The sequence below is a fragment of the Leguminivora glycinivorella genome, chromosome 8, assembly GCF_023078275.1.
Source record: "Leguminivora glycinivorella isolate SPB_JAAS2020 chromosome 8, LegGlyc_1.1, whole genome shotgun sequence".
NCBI lineage: Eukaryota > Metazoa > Arthropoda > Insecta > Lepidoptera > Tortricidae > Leguminivora > Leguminivora glycinivorella.
Window position 1 is genome coordinate 9,357,571 of NC_062978.1, and position 20,978 is coordinate 9,378,548.

Consider the following 20,978-nt stretch of genomic DNA (forward strand, 5'->3'; position numbering starts at 1 on the left):
GCACGGGTTCCAATGAAAACATTCAACAAATCGACATTGTTATTCATTTACTGCTCTGAAATAAGTGTTTCAAGTGTTCCTCAGACTTTCGCTACCTGTTCACTTTATTTAAGTAGCAGTGCACCTGTATTAAACTACGTCCATAAATTAATGACAAGATATAGGAAACATTCCGTAATGCGGGCGATCTGCATCATCCTAATGCCTCGGCTGTCAAACCTTTCCAAATAAATTAGCCTCACCGAATGCTAAGCAGCATCCTTTCATACAAATAAAACAAGTAACGGCGCAATCCATTAATTGACCGGACCCGCTGTTGAGCGAAAAAAACTCTATCAGATAAACCGGGTAAGTGTTTACGGTTTCTCACGAGTCCGGCCAACCCTCAATGGCGCCTTGCTGATTGATAGCAACTTGCCGACCTTCTCACCTCGAGTCTACAAACGATTCTACTCCTTATTTTTATGAAAAGAAAAGTGCATCTAACTTAACTAAAAGCCGTAAAAGATCATTCTTCTTTGATATAAACGCCTCAAACTAATCTCAAACTTGCTTCACTGCAGTCACGGTGCATTTCTACGCGACGCCCGCATCCATTCAAGGAATTCTGCACCCTCAGCACATACCTGTCCGCGGCCCACCTCTAAACCGACAAAAAACATTATGTATGTTAATTTCTAACATCAAACATTCTTCATAGTTGTTATGCCGAATAGCTTTGTTGTCATAATTTGGTAAAACCGTACCTAATTGCTGGGATATTAAACTTCACAACTATTCTTAAAAAGTAGCATAAATTGTTATAATGGTTAACTATTAAGCAGATAATAATTAGTGTCAGCCCGCATATAGGTATTGATTTTCAAAAGAGTATATTAAGTATAGTTAGTACATGAAGCAAATTGGTTGCGTCGAGACCGGTATTATTTAGGTACTGATTTTAGGTGTGGCGGGGTAACAAGGCCTGAGGAGGTCGGGCGGCGCGGCCGGCCGGCGGCGGCCGCTCTGTAATCCCATAGTCGGTGTCGGCTTACGGCGCCTCTCGCCGCAATTATCATATTCCACCTAAACACATAATATTGTGCACGCAATTTTAAAAATAACTGGCGTCCGGGCCGACCTCAATTGGCCCTGATTTATAGCGAGCAGGGCGCCGCAGCGCCCGCCCGCGCCGATCGCCCGCGAAAGATTGCATTCCCCACACACAAATAACCATAAACGCCGCGCGGTCGCTATTTCAGTCGCATATCGACTGCAGGCGAGCTTTCTGCACCACCTGTGATCTTCTAAAACCATTAGTTTCTTTTTATCTTGAGGTCTTATTTTACGCTGGTGCTTTTGAGTCCAAAGCTCGGTAGGCGATGGCAGGATACATTTCGACTCCGCTAGTTCGAGCCTTTTTTCTTAAGCCTACTTTAAAGCGGCAATGAGCTCTATAAAGGTGCGTGTTCCTCCAATCTTAATCATGCATTGATAAGGGTAACTTGAAGCTCCATAAATATTCACGTCGGCCTTTGTTGCCCGCTGTGAACTGTGTCGCTAAAAGTCCGCGCCGAGAAACCTTCGTTAGATTTATTGTATTCAATTTACTAAGTGAGTATGTTTTGTAGGTACGATTGAACCATAAACGCATATTTATCAGACTACATTTAACGTGTCTTAGGTCTGTCTTACATTTATTGTACATAGCATACATAGGTTATTTGACTCGATGGAAGTCTTTACGCCTATAAAGTTCAAATAATAAATATGTTACGCGGTACGCCTTATATGTTTACCTCGTTATAGTGAAAATATGAACCACTTGCAATAAGCCACTTATTTTTAGTCTCCTTTTTCAATTAAGTACGGAAATAATTTTCAACTCAATAAATCAGTTGGCAACTACTATTCATTCATATCAGTAGTTCACATTTTTCTACATCGGCCATATTAACTAGCAGATTATCAATGAACACATACAAGGATACTCTTAATTAACGAGCTACCTAAAGGGAAAAGTGTTTACATTAATTAATCAGTAAGTGAGCTGTGTTACCTGTTGCATTCCAAGGGCTCAAATTGCTAGCACACATACACGCGAGCGCTCGCACCACGATGCACACATGCACAGAGAGCGTGCATACAATTTATGAATCAAATATATGAATGAGCTCGCGTCACGTGTCGCGGTTCTCACGCCGCTCAGGGTCCTTAGCAAAGAGTACAATCGATCAAGCTCTGCGGCAAACGAAACGAAAGACGCTCTATCGCACGAATATGAAAGAGCTATAGGGAGAGATAACTACCATACGCTACGAAGCGTGAACGATTAGACTTTTGTCTACGGGCCTCTTTTTATCGCGGCGACGTTTTTTTGACGCGCCGTGTCGCGTGGAATACATGTGCGGAACCACGACCCCCACCGAGCACATATGGCGCCTACTTCGCTAATTACTTCATCGTGAACTCGACTCATATTATTGGCTGCTATTGTGCTCACTCGCCAATTTAATTGCGAAAATTGCTAACGCTGCAATTACGACAAAAAGCTAAAGCATTGATAATGGGGCCCTAGTACGAAACGTACTTTTAAATGAATGAGTATTAGGTACTTATCTACTTACTCAATACATTCACAGTTTTCGCATCGTGCATCGTTGTTTTTGAAGAGCCCTTTGTATTGACCGTTTAATTTAAAGGGCTTCATTTTTGACATTTTTGCTATGGAACCCTAAATCTTTTCCATCGCAAAAACAAATAATTCGGGCATTCGCCCGAACTTAATAGGCATGACAACCGCAACGACGACAATCAAAAACCTGTAAGAGTTGACAGATTGGCGTTGATGCCTCTACGCAGTATCTAGCCGGAAATAAAAAGTCACACAATAAACTGGCGCGTGTAAATTACTCGAGGCAACAGCACTTGAACCATTGACTTATTTACTTCGTAAGGACTTGCTATACGAGCCAACGAATGGTGCTGATTCATGGACGTTAAAAATTTAAAATCCCTTTAATTGACTCCAAGCGCGCTTAGCCGTGTCGCGACTTGCGATTCTTGCGAAGTAGAAAACGTTGGACCGGCATCGTGTAAGATGTTTAATCCGTATAAAAGAATATCGTTGACTTGAACAAAAGTAATGGAAGGCTTTTTGTGTGCCATTAGTCTAACAAACTGCTGTCACGATTCGGGCAGACGAGCCCGGAGCGGCCCCGCGCTTTACAATACAACCTACAGTCGCCATCAGATATCGGAGCTGCCAAAGCTCTCACCAATATTGGAACACGCACTGTAACGTCTTGACAATAAAGGCGATTTCCCATATTTATGAGGGCTATTTGGTAGCTGCGATATATTTAATGTGTACTGTACAGTTTAATTCTCAAATAATTAAACAATTTTCAACCTTAACTCTGAAATATAAGTTACAAAACGTATGTATGCTTTGACACGATTCTTGGTTGGTACCTCAAACAACCCGCCAAAACTCTAATCTACCGAACATTTCCAGAGGCCCTAAGGTGTCCACTCTGACACAAAGACAAGCTAAAATGTTAGGTACTTAGCAATAGTGTTAGCACTGTGTTAAGAACAAATGTTTCCAGCAACCGCAGAGGTTTATAATGTACCTAATACCTATTATATTTTTGATAGATGTGCTAAATATATGTAATAGGTACTTATATATTGTAATATTAACTTAAAAAAAATTAAAACCTTAACAGAAATCCTCCTTTATCTGATCTGAAGTCCCGTCGTAACTGTTCTATGCGAAAAAATTACAATAAATATTACTTTTTCAGTCATTTAACCTCAGCCACCCAACGATCATTAAGATATAGAATCTAAAAAATAAAGCCAGTTTAACAAATAAACTGAGCATTTCCTTGCTCCGTTTGCGATTTGGATTAGTTTATATGGTTCGTGCCATTCGTGCAAACCTTGAGGCGATCCCAAGGTTCTAACCTTGCCAAACCAGCATAATAGACACTAGAGACGATAGAATCGTTTTACAATCTTGCAGGCTCCTAATTTGATTCCCGCATGATAAGTATTTCTAAAATGTTTAACTTTTTACATACCTACTACGTGCTTATTTAGGGCAAATATATTTGCACTGAGGTAGAAGAGCAGAATGATCAGCTTAAAATAACATCTACTATTAACGTGACGTCGCGTGTGGAAGAACATTAAACTAAATACGCTATTTGGGTCGTGACATGACATTGAAATCAGCGTTGAAAAAACTTACGTCCATCATTCAACTCGTATCCATGGGAATCGCTTAACACGTTTGCTAACATCTATAGAGGAATGTAAAATTCAGAATTCATTCGACATATCCCTGTCACTCAATTCTGCAGCCACGCAAGTCTGAAAGAGACAGAAGGCACACCGTTGTAGATATCGTTTTTCTGCTTAGAAGGCATGCGCCCGCGTCGCCTGCGGGCAGTACGTGCCGAAAACTAAATTAGGCTTCACGGTAACAAGGCGCCTTGTAATTAAAGAATGATTAGTCCTGTGGAACAAAACAAAAGGCTGTTTGCTAATGGAATAAATTGCCTTGAATTGGTAACTTTTGTATAACATTTTGACCATTTATGGCTCATTGGAGCGCACTTCCAAACTACATACAACAAATAATCTGGCCTCCATTTAAAACCCCTGTCAATTTATTATGTAAATTGCTTATTAGACCATTTAAGTATACTAAATTTGCCATAATGCGGACTGATAAAAATTCCGAGAGCAAGTTGTTTAAACTTTAAAAGTGACCTTGGGCGTCCGATGGTATCGTGGCCCCCGAGCAAGGGCTCAGGCAGACCGCTTACAATGCAATATCTACATGTACATACACTCAGAATCACAGTACCTAGAGCTTCTTTCCTTGTTTGTGCCGCCTATGTTACACTCTTAACTTAGCTTTACTAAATACTGATACATAACAATTTCCATTTATTGAATTAAGAGTATAATTATTAATCTTTGGGCTTCGTTATCGTCATTCGCTTTCCCTTCATTTGGGATCGGCGCAGCATAAGTATCATCTTTACTAGAAGCATAAACAATTATCTCCAATTTTTAAAGTTAACTATTGTACAGATTTTGATAACTTTTAATAAAAAGTTAACGGGTAAAGAATTGTACATCTACTTCTTTCGCACCTGATAACTTTTAACAGGTTTAGCTCCTGGTTCAGTAAATCCTGAATGGTTAATTGTATTCGCCCGGGTAAAGTTGTTGTTTAATCTCTCATGCTAATTTCATACCATACAAGCACGTACATTAATTACTGCATACCTAAGTAAAAGGTTCCAAAAATTTAACTGCAAATGCAGCGAATTTCAGGAAGAGGATCTAGCCAAGATGAAAATTATATTTCAACAACCGCCATGCAATCGATCTCTTTAAATTATAGTCATAGTCCAAGCCCTCAGATCTGGAATTTGGAGGTAGTAGATAATATCTAAACTCTTTCAATCCTAATGTAGCTATTTCCAAGTTTATTGACCGAAAATGGTTGAGTTAGAGTATCCTGTGGGGTGCCGGGAGGGCCGCGGGCGCCGCCGGTCACTTCGCACGACCCGCCGCATGAGTTTTAATTGAGTCGAGCCCGAGAGGCCTACACGGTCAAATGATAGGGTGCCCATATTTGGGTATTTTATATATACATACACCGACGATACATACATAGAGGTACATTCGATCTGCCTTGTTTCTCAACGCTAAAACTATTACGATAACGAACAGGTAACCTGTGTAAAATACTCATTTTATACTAACTCTTATGACATAAACGTGGTCGATTGTTACTTGATTGTTGCCATCATTGCATATGAAGCACTTCTGACTTTGCTATAAAACTAATAAGAGTCAATGAATGGTATTTTCATTGGGTCCGTCCGTATACCCCGTATGTAATGTTACGCTATCAATATGTGATTACATTATAATCATTAATCATACACTCAATAATGAAAATGTATGTATGTATCTCTCTCTAGGTTCTGTACTGAGTTAATTTATAATTATGTATAAAGCAAAGCTCTTACACGTACCTATAAGGAAAATACTCAGTAGGTATCGGCCGGATTAAAAACCATTACAGTTTTTAGCGAAATCCGTAGACGTCGCGCAAAAAAAATCAATTTCGTTTAGAATAGATGTAATTGATCGAACAAAATTCTGAAGTCACTGTCCTAGGCCAGATTCGTGGTCACTGTTCTCGTGCCACTGAATGTGTCTGTGCGACTGAAAGTTAAACTGACTTATAAAGAACCTTATGCCTGGTTCTTAAAGATTATAAGCTTCGCCTGAGAGAATAGAATACTGTTGTGAGACAGTCATCGCTGTCAGCGTGCGACAAATTGGTCTGTTTATGGGTGCTTATCGAATTGTGTGCTACAGCCGAACTGGAAGGCCCGCTACTTATATTTTGCCTGCGTGTATATTAACTAAATAGGAGGAAACTGGAAATACTATAACAGTTTGGTAGCAGGCACTAATACATACTAGCTTTCTGATTACTTGTACATACAATCATTTAAGTGGGAACGCTACCTAATTAATTTGTTAAAAAATTATCTCAGCATTAAAGCCAACTATTTTTCATCGAAACAAAGCAAGAAAATTGTTACGTACCCATTAGTGCTCACCGAGTCCATATTTGTCACCGAGAAATGCACCAGTATCAACTGGCCGGCGAGTCTATTATTAGTACCGGGGTAATGTTTACTACGGCATCCATAACATAAATCGAAGTAGCAGCCTTGGGAAGAACTTCTCTCAGAGCTCGTTGCGCTGGATACAAATGAAACCTAGAGAATGGTTAAGGAGAATCAACAATTAATAGCTCTTAATTAATTACCTTGCACGCATTCCCTCGATCGTTACGATACGATTAGTTTTTGCGAGCGTTCGAGCCGCGCCGCGCCGTCGTGCAGCGGACAAGCTACCAAGTCCCAAGTCCCAACTCACTTACCTTTACTTGCATTCCTCCGATAATAATACTACGGGTCGATAATAATTGGACCCGCGTCAGTTATGTTCGGCTGGGCTTTTCAAGACGCTCTTATTAGCGTAATCATTATTACATTGATTTAATAAATGCCTCGCACGTCGTTGTAAGGAGTTATGAATATAAATATTTATAGTCACGATAACGCCCCCATGGACTCTTGTTAAGCATTCGACCGACATTGATAAGCGCCCATCGCTAATTCAAAGTAAAACGTTAGCTACTTGACTATTACGAAAAATTATTAAAACTGTTAACAGTGATTGATGATGCCATCCCACACGCCCACGATTATGATAATAGTAGGTACCTGTTATTTTGGATGCTGACAATATCCACTAATGGGCATCTACCCTACCCCAGCATTAATTTTACGCATACTGCGCATACTTAACTTACAGGAATGTACCATGATCGAGCGATAAAATCAATTTAACCGCTACAATGGCCTGTTTGGAATGAGCTCATTTTAGAAAAGTGAATGGTCGGATATTATATTGTTTATTTATATACACATGCATACATAGGTACCTACACTTCTCGACTATCATTTAAAAATCTGGACCGCTTGACACATTATGAATAACCTAAACACAAAATTAAAATTTAGAAAAAACCTCCGACATAGTGGACCGATTTTCACGAAACATGGCTAAGAGAATCCCGAGTCACGAGTTGGAAGGATTTCAAAGTGAAATATCAAAGATGGCAGCTTTAATGTAGATATGGGATATCGGTCCTACATCCGATTACTTTTATTTAATTTTTTTATTTTATTTTATTTGGAAAGCAAACAGAAGTAAACGAGCAGGAGACAATGTTTCAAACACACAGTAAAACGTTCGCTTATTTCCTAAACAGCTCTCACTAAAAACATTTAAGTATAATGGAACTATTACTACACTTACTAAACTTAGGGTAACTAATTACTAACATTAAATACTAAACTTTTACAAGAAGAAACAAAGAACTAACTACAACTATGCAAAATACATATAATAAAGTGTTAAATGTAATAAAGTGTGCCTATCTTAGAGAGTAGAGTCGATAATGTAGATTATATTATGCATCTCATATTAATTATCCATTGCCAATTTCAGTACATTTTTCTTAAATTGACTTTTACTGTCATTAAATATGTCGACTGAAACCCAAAGTTTATTGTACTCATCACAAATTCGGTGTAAAGGTGCGCGCAAGCCAGCGTGGCTCGAGGACAGCGGGACGGCGAACGAGGCAAGGGATCGCAGTGAGCGCACACCGCGTGTAGGGACTCTAAAATTCAATTGTTCAAGAAGTTCAGAACTGTTGTAACAACCCGTACAAATATTAAACAGCGTTGTCGCGTCAGCCAGTTTACGCCGAGCCTCAAGGGTTGGAAGGTTATACGTTTTAAGAAGACCCATATATGTCATCTTTTTACCTGTCAATCTACGGTGCATTGACCGTAGGAACCGCTTTTGCACCATTTCGATAGCGTTGAAGTATTTTTAGGGTTCCGTACCTCAAAGAGGAAAAACGGAACCCTTATAGGATCACTCGCGTGTCTGTCTGTCCCTCTGTCACAGCCGATTTCTCCGAAACTACTGGACCGATTTACTTGAAATTTGGCACACGTATGTAAACTTGTGGCCCAAAGACGGACATGCAGTATAATTAAATGAAATTAAACGAAATTTAATCATAAGGGGCACTTTTGGGGGGTAAAATTGAAAATTAAAAATCAAAGTTATTAGAACTATATTGTGATACATATCAAATGAAAGAGCATTTTATAAGCATTTCAAATATATTTTTTTTATAGTTTTTATTTTGGTAATTTAGAAGTTATTTAAGAAAAATGACCATTCCCCCCCTTATCTCCGAAACTACTTAGCGTAAAATTTTCAAAAAAATACACGAGGTAGCCCTCTACCTGTAGATTACAGGAAAACCTATTAGAAATCTACAGTCAAGCGTAAGTCGGACTTAAGAGAAAAAAACTCAAATTGAGATTTTCACTCACTGCCGCTGCAAGTACTTACTAAATGTTTTGAAATTTTGTGAGCGCCATGGACAGGTAGAAAGAAATTCATTTCTGTTTAGAAATTGTTAAAAATTTTAATCATTTGCCAAAATGACTTAAGTTCCTACTAAAAAAGAGGCGCTTAAGACTGTTTAGAACTGCACTGACCATAATATTGCCCTAATAGGTCCAAAAAATGGTGTATATATACGAAAACAAAAAAATTGTGCCACCGACAACCAAAATCTGAAGTCTATTTGCTCTATCTCTTATAGTTTCCAAAATATACGCAAAATCTTTAAAGTACAAATCTAGTGTACGTTGCTATCACATGTCGTCAGGCGCTCATGACCTTTTTGTATGGAAATGTCGAAATCCGACTCGCACTTTACCGATTTTCATAGAAAGTTGTGTTTTATTATAGTTTTGAAGGAGGTTTCTTGTTTTTAACCACCAACGCAAAAACGAAGGAGTGTTATAATAATAATAGGTTTGACGCTTGACATGTCTGTCTGGCATCATAGCTCCCGAACGAATCAATCGATTTTGATTTAGTTTTTAGGGTTCCGTACCTCAAAGAGGAAAAACCGGCCAAGTGCGAGTCGGACTCGCCCACCGAGGGTTCCGTACAAACTTTCAATGGTTAAAATATTCATACTACACTCATACTCATATTCATTTATTCATATTTGTAACGCCATTTTACACGTCAAGATTTGATTTAAAAAAATAATATTCATACAACAATAATACTTATTAGAGAATAAATAGACAGAAGATTGAAATTACAAAAAGTTAGGCAATATTCACTTAAAAAATGCACAAAAATATTTTTCTGATTAGGTAATAAAAAAATTGTCATAAGTGTAGAACGGGTGCTCGACCAGCCAATTTTTTTAAGCGATAGGTACTTAAAGTTCGACACACTAGGCGCTTCAACCACATATTGCGGCAATTTATTATAGACGGCAGGGTCCAAGCTGAAATTTGGTACCAATATGTATATCAATCACGCCAACAAAGTGCAAAAATAAAAAATGGAAAAAAATGTTTTATTAGGGTACCCCCCCTACATGAAAAGTGGGGGCTGATATTTTTTTTATTCCAATCCCAACGTGTGATATATTGTTGGATAGGTATTTAAAAATGAATAAGGGTTTGCTAAGATCGTTTTTAGGGTTCCGTAGTCAACTAGGAACCCTTATAGTTTCGCCATGTCTGTCTGTCCGTCCGTCCGTCCGTCCGTCCGCGGATAATCTCAGTAACCGTTAGCACTAGAAAGCTGAAATTTGGTACCAATATGTATATCAATCACGCCAACAAAGTGCAAAAATAAAAATGGAAAAAAATGTTTTATTAGGGTACCCCCCCTACATGTAAAGTGGGGGCTGATATTTTTTTTCATTCCAACCCCAACGTGTGATATATTGTTGGATAGGTATTTAAAAATGAATAAAGGTTTACTAAGATCGCTTTTTGATAATATGAATAGTTTTGGAAATAATCGCTCCTAAAGGAAAAAAAAGTGCGTCCCCCCCCTCTAACTTTTGAACCATAAGTTTAAAAAATATGAAAAAAATCACAAAAGTAGAACTTTATAAAGACTTTCTAGGAAAATTGTTTTGAACTTGATAGGTTCAGTAGTTTTTGAGAAAAATACGGAAAACTACGGAACCCTACACTGAGCGTGGCCCGACACGCTCTTGGCCGGTTTTTTATATTTCGGATTCCATATTACAGAAGCGTATTCAAGGTATGGTCTTACGAGTGCCTTATATAACATTAGATAAGACGAGGCAGTCTTAAAAGGTTTTGTGGAACGAAGAACAAATCCCAGCATACGCATTGCTTTGGAGACAATATTATCAACATGCACATCAAAATGAAGCTTATCGTCATATAGTAGGTACACCCAGATCACGACATTGGTTTACCCTCTTAATGGTACTGTTCCCAATATTGTAATTAGATTTGACAATATTTTTGCGGTTCTTAGTGAAGGTTATTTGCATGCATTTGTCAACTGCAAGTTGTAATTTGTTACGCTGACAGTAGTTGAAAAATGAGTTTAAATCACTTTGCAACGCTGAGGAATCATTTTCACTTTTGATGGCTTTATAAATTTTTAAGTCATTAGCAAACAAAACAAAGCTACTATTTTGGAAGCAAAGAGAGATATCATTGATGAATATAATATACAATAGTGGACCTAGTATTGAACCTTGAATGACACCGGATGTGACATCAGTTTCCTTGGACTTAAAACCATTTACAACAATGATTTGGGTTCTATTGGATAAATAAGATATAAACCACCGGAGAAGATTACCGCGAATACCATTAAATGCAAGCTTTTTTAGTAAGAGTAAATGGTCCACTTTGTCAAACGCCTTCCGAAAATCGGTGTATATGACGTCTACTTGCTCTCGAGTATCCATGGATTTGAACATGTAGTTACTGTAAAGTAGCAGATTTGTGACAGTGGACTTCTGTTTCATGAATCCATGTTGCTCAGGTATAAGAGTACTTTCAACGGAAGGGTAGACAATATCATGTACGAGTGCCTCGAAAAGTTTAGGAATGCAGGATTGGACCGATATAGGTCTATAGTTAGAAACCTGAGTTTTAGAACCTGATTTGTGTATGGGAGTTACGTGAGAAACCTTCCAACGCGCGGGGAATTACGGATCGGATAATGTGAAAACGCACTTATCAGCTATCAAACAAAAAAAAAACTAAATCTAAATCGGTTCATCCGTTAGGGAGCTACGATGCCACAGACAGACACACACACAGATAGACAGACAGACACAAAACTCAAACTTATAACACCCCGTCGTTTTTGCGTCGATGGTTAAAAACAAAGTAGCATTGACCATTGCTGCAGGTCTTGCTCATTGAGACAAGAGAGGCTGCAAAATTGGTATACAAAGACTAGGAGTAAAGTGAGTCAATTCGAAGAATGAGTCGTTCATCGGTGGGGCCCGACCGCGGCCGCGCCGTCCTCCGAATAATGATGCTTTATTTAGAAAACTATAAAGTGATACGTAACGACCAGCGTCAGTACATAATTCTGGCCTTGGCCGTGAACTCACTGATTCTATTTCCTGCGTAACTAAAGAGGTATGACCGCACTTAGGTATATCGCTTAACGCGTTTCCTTAACACTAGTACTGTCAGGATCAACTAGTTGTTAGCATCTTAGACGGATAGGTATGGCGAATTTGGCCGCATATTGACAAAGGACGATAAGCCAAATCAGCAGTCATTTTAACTTGTTTGCTGTGAATAGTGTGAATCGAAAATATAATCTTATCGTTGCAAACACCAGTGCAATTTAATTAGTAAAATCGGAACGATAACGACGTGGGTGGCCAGTGGCTACTAATAAAATATAAGTAAGAGTAAAACATACAGAACACTAAATAAGCATTTACATTTTTATTACTGTTTAAGACTCACTAAAGACGAGTTTTTTCAGCAAAAGCCGTTTAAAGCTTATAAGCTGTCATCATCACATAGCGCAGTAAAACAAATGTAAAGTAGCAATAAAACCATTTTTTTCTTTATTTTCAATTCCGAGATTCACAGTTATACAAATTTTACGTACAATTTTGTATGTAAAATTGAATCTGATTACAGGATGTCTGGGGCTCAAAATATTCGTAGAATCAATTTCCATGAGCAAGCAGGCAGGTGCCGTCGTTAGTAATGTAATTCCGGCTGGAATATGGGAAATCAAAGGAAAATGTGTTGAGGCTGGTACCAGTGGTACCTAAAGCTGGGGTTCTCCGGGGTGGCGCGGCGCGAGCGCTCGCGAGAGGCCCCGTAAGGACGCGCCGACTTCGTTCCCAAAATAGAGGCCACTTTTATTGTTCGCCGAACCGATTCGAACTGGTTTTATGAATGTTGGAGTGCCTCATTTGATATGAGGCGCTAACTCACCCCAGCTAGTTCAGGGGAGATGAGGCACTTTGGAATTCGTGGCGGTCAGAAGGCATGCCAACTGTCAGTGTCAACATAGATTATGATTGTAAAATTGTAAATGTGTAGGTACAACCAGTGGCCCGTTTCTCGAAAGGTACAAGCCTTGTATTACAAGTGTGTTTCCATGACAACCCATACGATTTGACTGTTCGCGCACTTGTAATACAAGGCTTGTACCTTTCGAGAAACGGGCCCCAGGTGGTTGCTAATAGTTCCTCTCAAATATCCAAATACATATGTGCTTTGCTTCAAATTAACGTATTAACAGATTGATTAATTACCTAAGTAAGAATTTACATGATAGTAACAGTTGTTACAACGATGTTTGATGTAAGTAGGTATACTTAAACATTACGAAAAAATGTCAAAATGTCTCTACCTCAATTTACATTCAGATAAATCCAGCCCATTTAATACACTGGTATCTAAGATGTCAAAATGTAAAAAAAGGTCTAAATTCAGCGGCATTACGTTATCATTGTCGTTTTTGGCGAGCATCTGCTGGAGTCTCGTTCTGCGGGTAGCTGCGCAGATAAACCAGCGCGGGTTCACGGCCGCGCGACCATTGCGATGTTGGTCCCCATGTGGACTTATTCCGAGGTTTCGTGAAAACACTTTATTATTACAATATGTACATTGAACTTTATCACGTGTTTCACATTTAGTAGGCCTTATGTTATGCGTAATGTCCGTTGTTTAAGATAATCCGCCAATTTGTTTATGCGTAAGGATTTGGTTATATTTATCTTTGCTGACATTGATTTATGTATCTACGTGATGATGACGTTGCTGCTGAAAGGCATTTGCTTAGGGCAGTGATTCGAATAACTTACCCAATTATGTTCGTTAAGCAGCTATACATCGATACTAGAAGTTAAGTACATAGTTCTGAATCTGATAGTTCGCCCTGAACTGATAAGCCGCATTCGCTGAAAACTATCACAACCTCAGATTTTGTTTTCCAACTGACACCAGTGATGGCAGTGATATTTACAAATATTTTATATGCATCCTAACACACGGTTTTCAGCGTAGCCACACAATGGATTGAGTGGAAAAGTCTACCTTGGAAGTGACTCGAACCCACGACCACTGGAACAGCCATGTGCTATGCCATTTGAATTACTAGGGACTTATCTACCCATAATTTAAATACAAATAAATAAATATAAATATTATAGGGCATTCTTACACAAATTGACTGAGTCCCACGATAAGCTCAAGAACAAGAAGGCTTGTGTTGCAGGTACTTAGACAACGATATATATAATTTATAAATACTTACTTGTGTACATAGAAAACATCCATGACTCAGGAACAAATATCTGTGCTCATCACAAAAACAAATGCCCTTACCGGGAATCGAACCCGGGAACTATTACAAATAGTTATGCCAAAAAACAGATGTACTAGACTATCTGCTAAGTGCTAGTCCATTGACATTAAGAGTATGCTGTCACAAGTTCAAAACTCGCTACGCGGGTCTGCCACGTTCCTATAAATAATAATCTACAGTATCTACACGGTGCTCGTGGGCATTGCGAGAGATTCTAAGAGCATATTCCTGATCCCATTTTAAGACTAAAATGTCATATAAGGTGCACTAGGGTAATTCCGAAAGTCGTCTAATTTCGAAAGTCGTACAAAAATCACCATTATTTCCATCATATTAAATAATAAATAAAATAAATAAAACGTTTATTCAGAACGTAAAGCTTAAACCTATTACAGATCTTCTGCCAAACCACTTTGTGGTTTGTTGGCAGACGAGTTAAGATTCCCCTTTCGGAATTACCAGAGCATTTTTGTCATTCGGAATTACCCTAATGCACCTTACACACTTTTCTAGATTTCGCTTAGTTTCAGAGTTATTACCAATTGAAAAAAAAATTTTGTTATTGTTACTCAGTACATAAAAAAGTATAAGAACCATCAAACAGCTACGCACAGCTAATACTTGTACCGGCTCGTGAGAAGCTCCAATCCACAGCTTTTACAACACAGTGCATCATTCATTTCAGTGCTGTTTAGCTGGTTGGGTGTAAATTTTGCAACGTATTACTCGTACACTCGATGCAACTTTACCAGGTAATAAATCCGACTTATTTAAACCACTGGTGTCTGTGCTGTCTGTGTCTATTTCAACCACATACCGCTCTCTGTGTCTGTTTCGTACTTAGAAATATAACTAATACTGTTGAAATATAACAATTTAGTTCTCGTGTTTTGTACACTGTTGAAATCTACGAAATAACATTCAGTAGGCATACCTACTTTTTATTATTATTATTATAAACTCGTGGACGTGTTTTACTATTTTCAAGAGTTAAGTAACTGAAGTAGCATAACAATTTAACAAATATATATTGAAGATATCCGAAAATACGATGGCAAAGGTTTTCATTAACTATATCTGAACTTTAAATTAGTACATTACGATGCAAGTGCGAAAAAAGGTCTAACATCTATGTGTCTAAATTTGTCGCAGTCTACGAATAGATAAGTGAGGCCGGTTGACAATTTATTAACTGGCTGGAACGTGAACCTGAGCCGTTTGGCAGGCAATTTAAAAATTATTAGCGGCGTTTTACGCAGACAGACCAATGTATTATACCGATTACATCGTCTCCAGGACGAAGTATTGCGTGCTGAAGTAAGCCCCGCCCGAAATGGTGTCGTGCTCAAAAAAGCTCGCCAAATTGGCTACATATCACGCTACAAAGCGCAAAATAAACTCGAACACGAGGCGCAACATCAATTATATCGATCAGACAATCATCGGAGACAAAACGATTCGGCCGACGTTTCCCACGGGGCGGGTGCCGCCCGCCATTCCGGTTTTTGCCAACTTTTAAATGTTTGTTGTCAAATTAATCTGAAGTCACTTAGTATGCGCGGCCGTGGACTAGTCGAGCGACTATTCATTCATAGCGGTTGGAATTCTAGATAGCTCGTGGCTTGCCTCGACCGACCTTCGCCGCCGGCGCGCGGCAAAAAGTGTGTGAGCGCCAAATAGCCTGCGCAGCCGCGCCCAAGTATGCGCCCGAGTCGGCGCTGCTGCACTCTGCAACGTTACATTACAGGACATTACTCTCGTCGGCTACTTATTTCTCATGGATAAAAATAACTGATTGCATCTAACAATAAAAACACCTTGTAGTAGTTGTAGTCGTTGCGGCGTTATAGAAACATAATTATAAGTAGGTACTTATACTTATTAAGTCATGTCATTGATCTTAGCACTTCGGTACGCCTGTGTTGCGAAGTACCCGTAGGTGGATACCTGGGCACCAGTTTAAATGTGTCTAATTAGGTATTTTAATTTAAATCTTATTTAGACATAAACTTGTCTAGACAGAGTAGACAGTGTTAGTGCTACGGAAGTACGTAACGCCATTAAGTCACTACTAGGCAAGAGTTCCTGTCGATGTGATAATAATACAGGAAATAAAAGAATAAAAATTGTTACAGATGTAATGTTATCCTTCTCCTCCTGAAACGCCGGTAAGTTTTACTTCAAAAATAATTCATGCTTTTTAATGCAAATGGCGTAGGTGGAATGTATTTGATGTTACTGCCTCGTTTTTATTCAGCGGACCTAATCGAATCAGTGAGGAATGACGTATGAACAACCTGCAGCACAGGTAAGCAAGTACACCGTCGCACATGATTCGACTCTGTAAGACGTTTAAGAGCATACGTGCAGTGGTCGCGAAACATGCTTCGCCGGGTGTATGAATCCGGCATCGCGCTCACGTAACCATTATTGTGATTGGGCATTATGGCGAGGCGGCTCTCTTTCAAGCGTTTTCGTCGGCACCGCGGCCGGTACACTCCGACAAGAAATTGTATCAATCAAAAAGTAGCAACATTGTAATGTCGTCCCGTTTTCTTACTTTAATACATCTGAAAGAGACGACTCTATAGTGTTGCTTCTTGTTAATTTCTAAAATTTCTTGTCGGACTGTAGAGTGCTGGTTCTTGCTGGCGAGTGGCGAGCCAGTCACTAACCTCATTATCGCTGTATGTGAGAGAATTTTAATTACTCTTTATCAATACATTATTCATAATTACCTGTTAACATATTTGCGTTATTTGTCAATTTGTAATTTTGCAAGTTAAGATAGGATCTGAATATGTATTGTTAGTAGTACAGCCATAAATATAAACCATATATAATTAATTGGACATTTGCTGGTAAAATTCTAAGGTAGAGTCTGTGCGGAAAGGTTGGAGTCAAAGGTATTCCTAGTCATAGACATTCGGAACAGACTCTACGGTAGGGTGGAGCGAAAAAACACTTTTCTGGAATTAGCAAACCTAATAGTTATCAATCAATGCCCCTTAATCTATGAAGCCTTTGTGCAAATTTTACTCTACGGTCGTACGACAATTAATTTGATTTACTTATGGTTTAAAACAGGTGAAAGATTGTGATGTTTTTCGCTATCTTATTATTAAGACATAAAGTAGGTAACACTCTTCACACAAGTCCACGGTAAGCTCCAGAAAACTTGAATTAGGTTCATCGGTAAGTGGTTTAAAAATCTTTTAGAAATCTATGTTGAAGAAGTCATCTCGGATATGTATAAGTATAAGTACCTAATTGTATATTTGCCATCAGTATTATAATTCAGTACGTGTGATATCCTGCCTGAATACAAAAATATGAGATGACGAGTGCGAAACTTGGTGGGGATTACGTAGTGTAGTAGATACTGGATACTTACTATATTTACAAGGGCATTTTTCCTTATTTTAAGTACTTACTTTAACTTAATGAGTCGGCAAAGCTATTAACTGACTCGTCGTCAATTAACCAATTGGAACCCTAGGCCACAACCATATCAAAATGACAAGCAGTAAGAAGAAGACAAGAAGTAAGAGATTTTTTACAATCTGATTTATAATGTCACTATGACATGGTTCTACAGTGGCCTAGGGTTCCAATTGGTTGACTACGTCTCTGCCTATGCACATTAAATTGTAATTGTAAAAATTCGCTCGGCCTCCGCGCTGAAACCCATCGGCACCTCCGTGACGTCACGCGGCTCCGGATGCCGGGCGCGCCGACAAGGACAGTAAACATTCGCAGGTCAACGGACGCTGCTATCGCTAGCCCAACAGCTTAATTTGCCCATAAAGTACCCGCTAGCAGGGTTGCCAGGGTCGAGATTTGCCGGAATTCTTGGTATGTCCACCCGACTCCCGACGAAGTGAAAAGTTTCCAAACAAAAAAAAAAACAGTTTTAAGTGCGTATAATCACCGGCCAACGTTATCCGTGGTCATGTCATAATTTCAGTTAACCAAATCTTTATGATAGATTTTTTATAGACCCTTTAAGAAAACATTCTAGGAAAGTAAAAGAAAATTCTGTAAACCTTGTAATATTCCTATTTACGGTACCTCGAAGGGCGGGTCTAGTTCTTGTTTTACGTGATCTAATAATACCTAATAATGTTAAATGATGTTTTAAAATTTATTTCATTTTAAGTTTTTCCTCACAAACGTTCGAAACTCCCCAAAACTTTACTTCATTTCCCGATATCAGGGTCCTTCGATCTGGCAACCCTGGCGATCCGCAGGATGTGTGCGTAACGAATTCACATGTTGGACCGTTGAGTTTGAAATGGGCTATCAGTTACCGATCGCACGGGAAAATGCGGTGTTTGCTTTTATTACCAGCCTCTTCGATATCTTTTATGAATGTAAGCACTTTACACGACAGGTCTCATAATGCAACAAAATCTTCAAAAGATACTTTGTAAAGTAAAGGTTTAAACAGAGATATCGCTTAGAATTCTCAATGACCCACTTCTAAATCTTATGCGGAACCACCTTTTTACTGTGTAAGTAAGTATTTGCAGAAACCATATTAAAAGCAGTAAATGCAGTCATATTTTACGCGAGAAATCGTATTTAATGAATTGTAACTGCGTTAATCTAGTTCTAACTGTATATCTAGTTACAGTAGCTACTTATTCATGTATGTTTATGTTAACGTATATGAGGGAGCCTAACATGTGTCAACAATAAAAGAAAAGAAATAACTTGTATCAACATCAATTTTGTGGTTTTTAGCTATATGTTAAAGCACTATAGACTCACCCAGATCCCATAGTCAAACTGTGCAATCAGTTTTGGGGGACATTGTATTTATATTTACATAATATATTTTATTAAAATAAATAAATAAAGAAATAATAATAAAAGGACAGATACCGCGATAGGTACCATCAAGAATGGCGGAATTTTTCGTCAACTCAATAAACCGTAAAGATATCTCAAACTTAACGCTATTTCAACCAAACGTCTACTTACTTTTTACTTACTTGTATGTCGAAGCACGGTGTATGGTGTTAGTTTGTTCCCCTTCCCCTAAGCCCCTTCGATAAATATTACATTTTCAGACATTCCGGGGCTTCCCCAGGTTCCTGATGTAGGTAAGTATATTAACCATAGCACAAAAACACACACACTACGAAAATGATTCCATATCGACCAATGGCAAACCGCGACGGTTACAGAAGCACTGCATTGTTTTGTTTGGTAGTAAGGTGCTCGACTGGGGGTCGATTTGAACTAATCGAAATATTTTACATGTTTTACAATATTAACCACAGTGCCATATTTGTCCACTGGACATGCGTACCACATGTGACCAGTGAACACATCTGGCACTCAACTAGAGTAAAATAGTTTAAAACGTGGAAACTAAATCGATTATGTGATATTGTCCCGGTCCACCTTACGAGTATGGTATGTACCTAGTTAGGTTAGGTTGCATATCTTTTCCGGGAATTGTAAGCACGACGGGCTTTTATCGAGGAGTATTGTTAATATTTGTCACGTATGCGTCATTTATTTGACGACCGGTTTGGCCTAGCGGATAGTGACCCTGTGAAGCCGGTGGGTCTGGGTTCGAATCTGTCTGGAATCTCGCCAATGGCGTTTATATGTCTGAGGAACACAGGTTTTTGTTCCTGGTTCATATGTTTTTCTATCTATTTAAGTATTTTTGCATGTTATGTATTATTAATATTATATCGTTGCCGGTTACCCAGGCAACACAAGCAGTCTCATATGCTTACGGTTTACGGTAGTACTAACTACTAAGTCAATTTGTGTAAAAAACATCCGTAATATGTTTTATTCTTTATTTATTTCAGTTCTGAGGACAATGAGTGCCCGCGCCAAGACGAAACAAAAAGCATTGCCTAGCTTATTTCCTCATAAATGTTATAAAAAAATTACTTTAAACATAGTTGTCATATCCATTAGATATGTGTTACGAAATGTTAAGCACCAAGGTGACCAAATTGCCACAGATATTGATAACAGCTAGTGTATAGCAACTTATACATCATAGAGCTCATGTATCGATAGGACCTTGTAGCGGAACGGCAAAAATACGAGGTACCATTAGGGCATGATCTCATTTAAAACGTTTTTTATTATTTTTGATTGATTATACTTTACCAAACTCTTTTTAGGTCATCATAACTCCCTAATAGTTAATAATTGTTTTGCAAAGTAAACAACTCCAATAAAATTGTAGATAATACATATTAAACTGAATAACTGAATATTGTAAAAATGGCAGTTCAGCATCATGAAACTGGTAACCATTTTTGACTATGAAACTGCTTAATAAATTATTTGCTCTCGTTTTATACAGGTTCTAACTTCCCAAATCCTTGGTATAGCCTTCGCGTGACAATGGTACGCAAAACTACAGGTGAACGGCCGACGTACGTGCAGACTAGTGTTGCCAACCGGCTTCGCCGCACGGGCCTCTCGCCGCTACGAGTGACGGTGCTACGTCGGCGTAGCATTCAACGTGAATAATGCTACAAAAAAATGTGTCTACAAAGAAATGTTGCGAAGTTGCTGAGTGCTGATGCTGACTAACAGTTGGTTTAAGCACGCAAAAGGACTGAAGAGGCTATAGCTCTTCAGTCCTTTTGTGTACACATTTTTGC

The 20,978-nt window shown here is 38.7% G+C and overlaps 1 protein-coding gene across 2 annotated transcripts in view; it reads left to right on the forward strand.

Moving 5' to 3' along the window:
* The window catches only part of LOC125228881 (splicing factor YJU2), a 71,924-nt gene extending 51,544 nt beyond the window's left edge, over window positions 1-20,380 (forward strand). Inside the window, exons 6-7 of one of the 2 annotated variants that reach the window (XM_048133582.1) lie at window positions 16,467-16,499; window positions 20,166-20,380. In XM_048133582.1, coding sequence (XP_047989539.1) covers window positions 16,467-16,499; window positions 20,166-20,217 — 85 coding nt within the window. In that variant the 3' untranslated portion in view covers window positions 20,218-20,380. The remainder of the gene's footprint in view (window positions 1-16,466; window positions 16,500-20,165) is intronic. The other variant, XM_048133583.1, reaches the window with a different exon arrangement.
* Window positions 20,381-20,978: the final 598 nt, after the last annotated feature.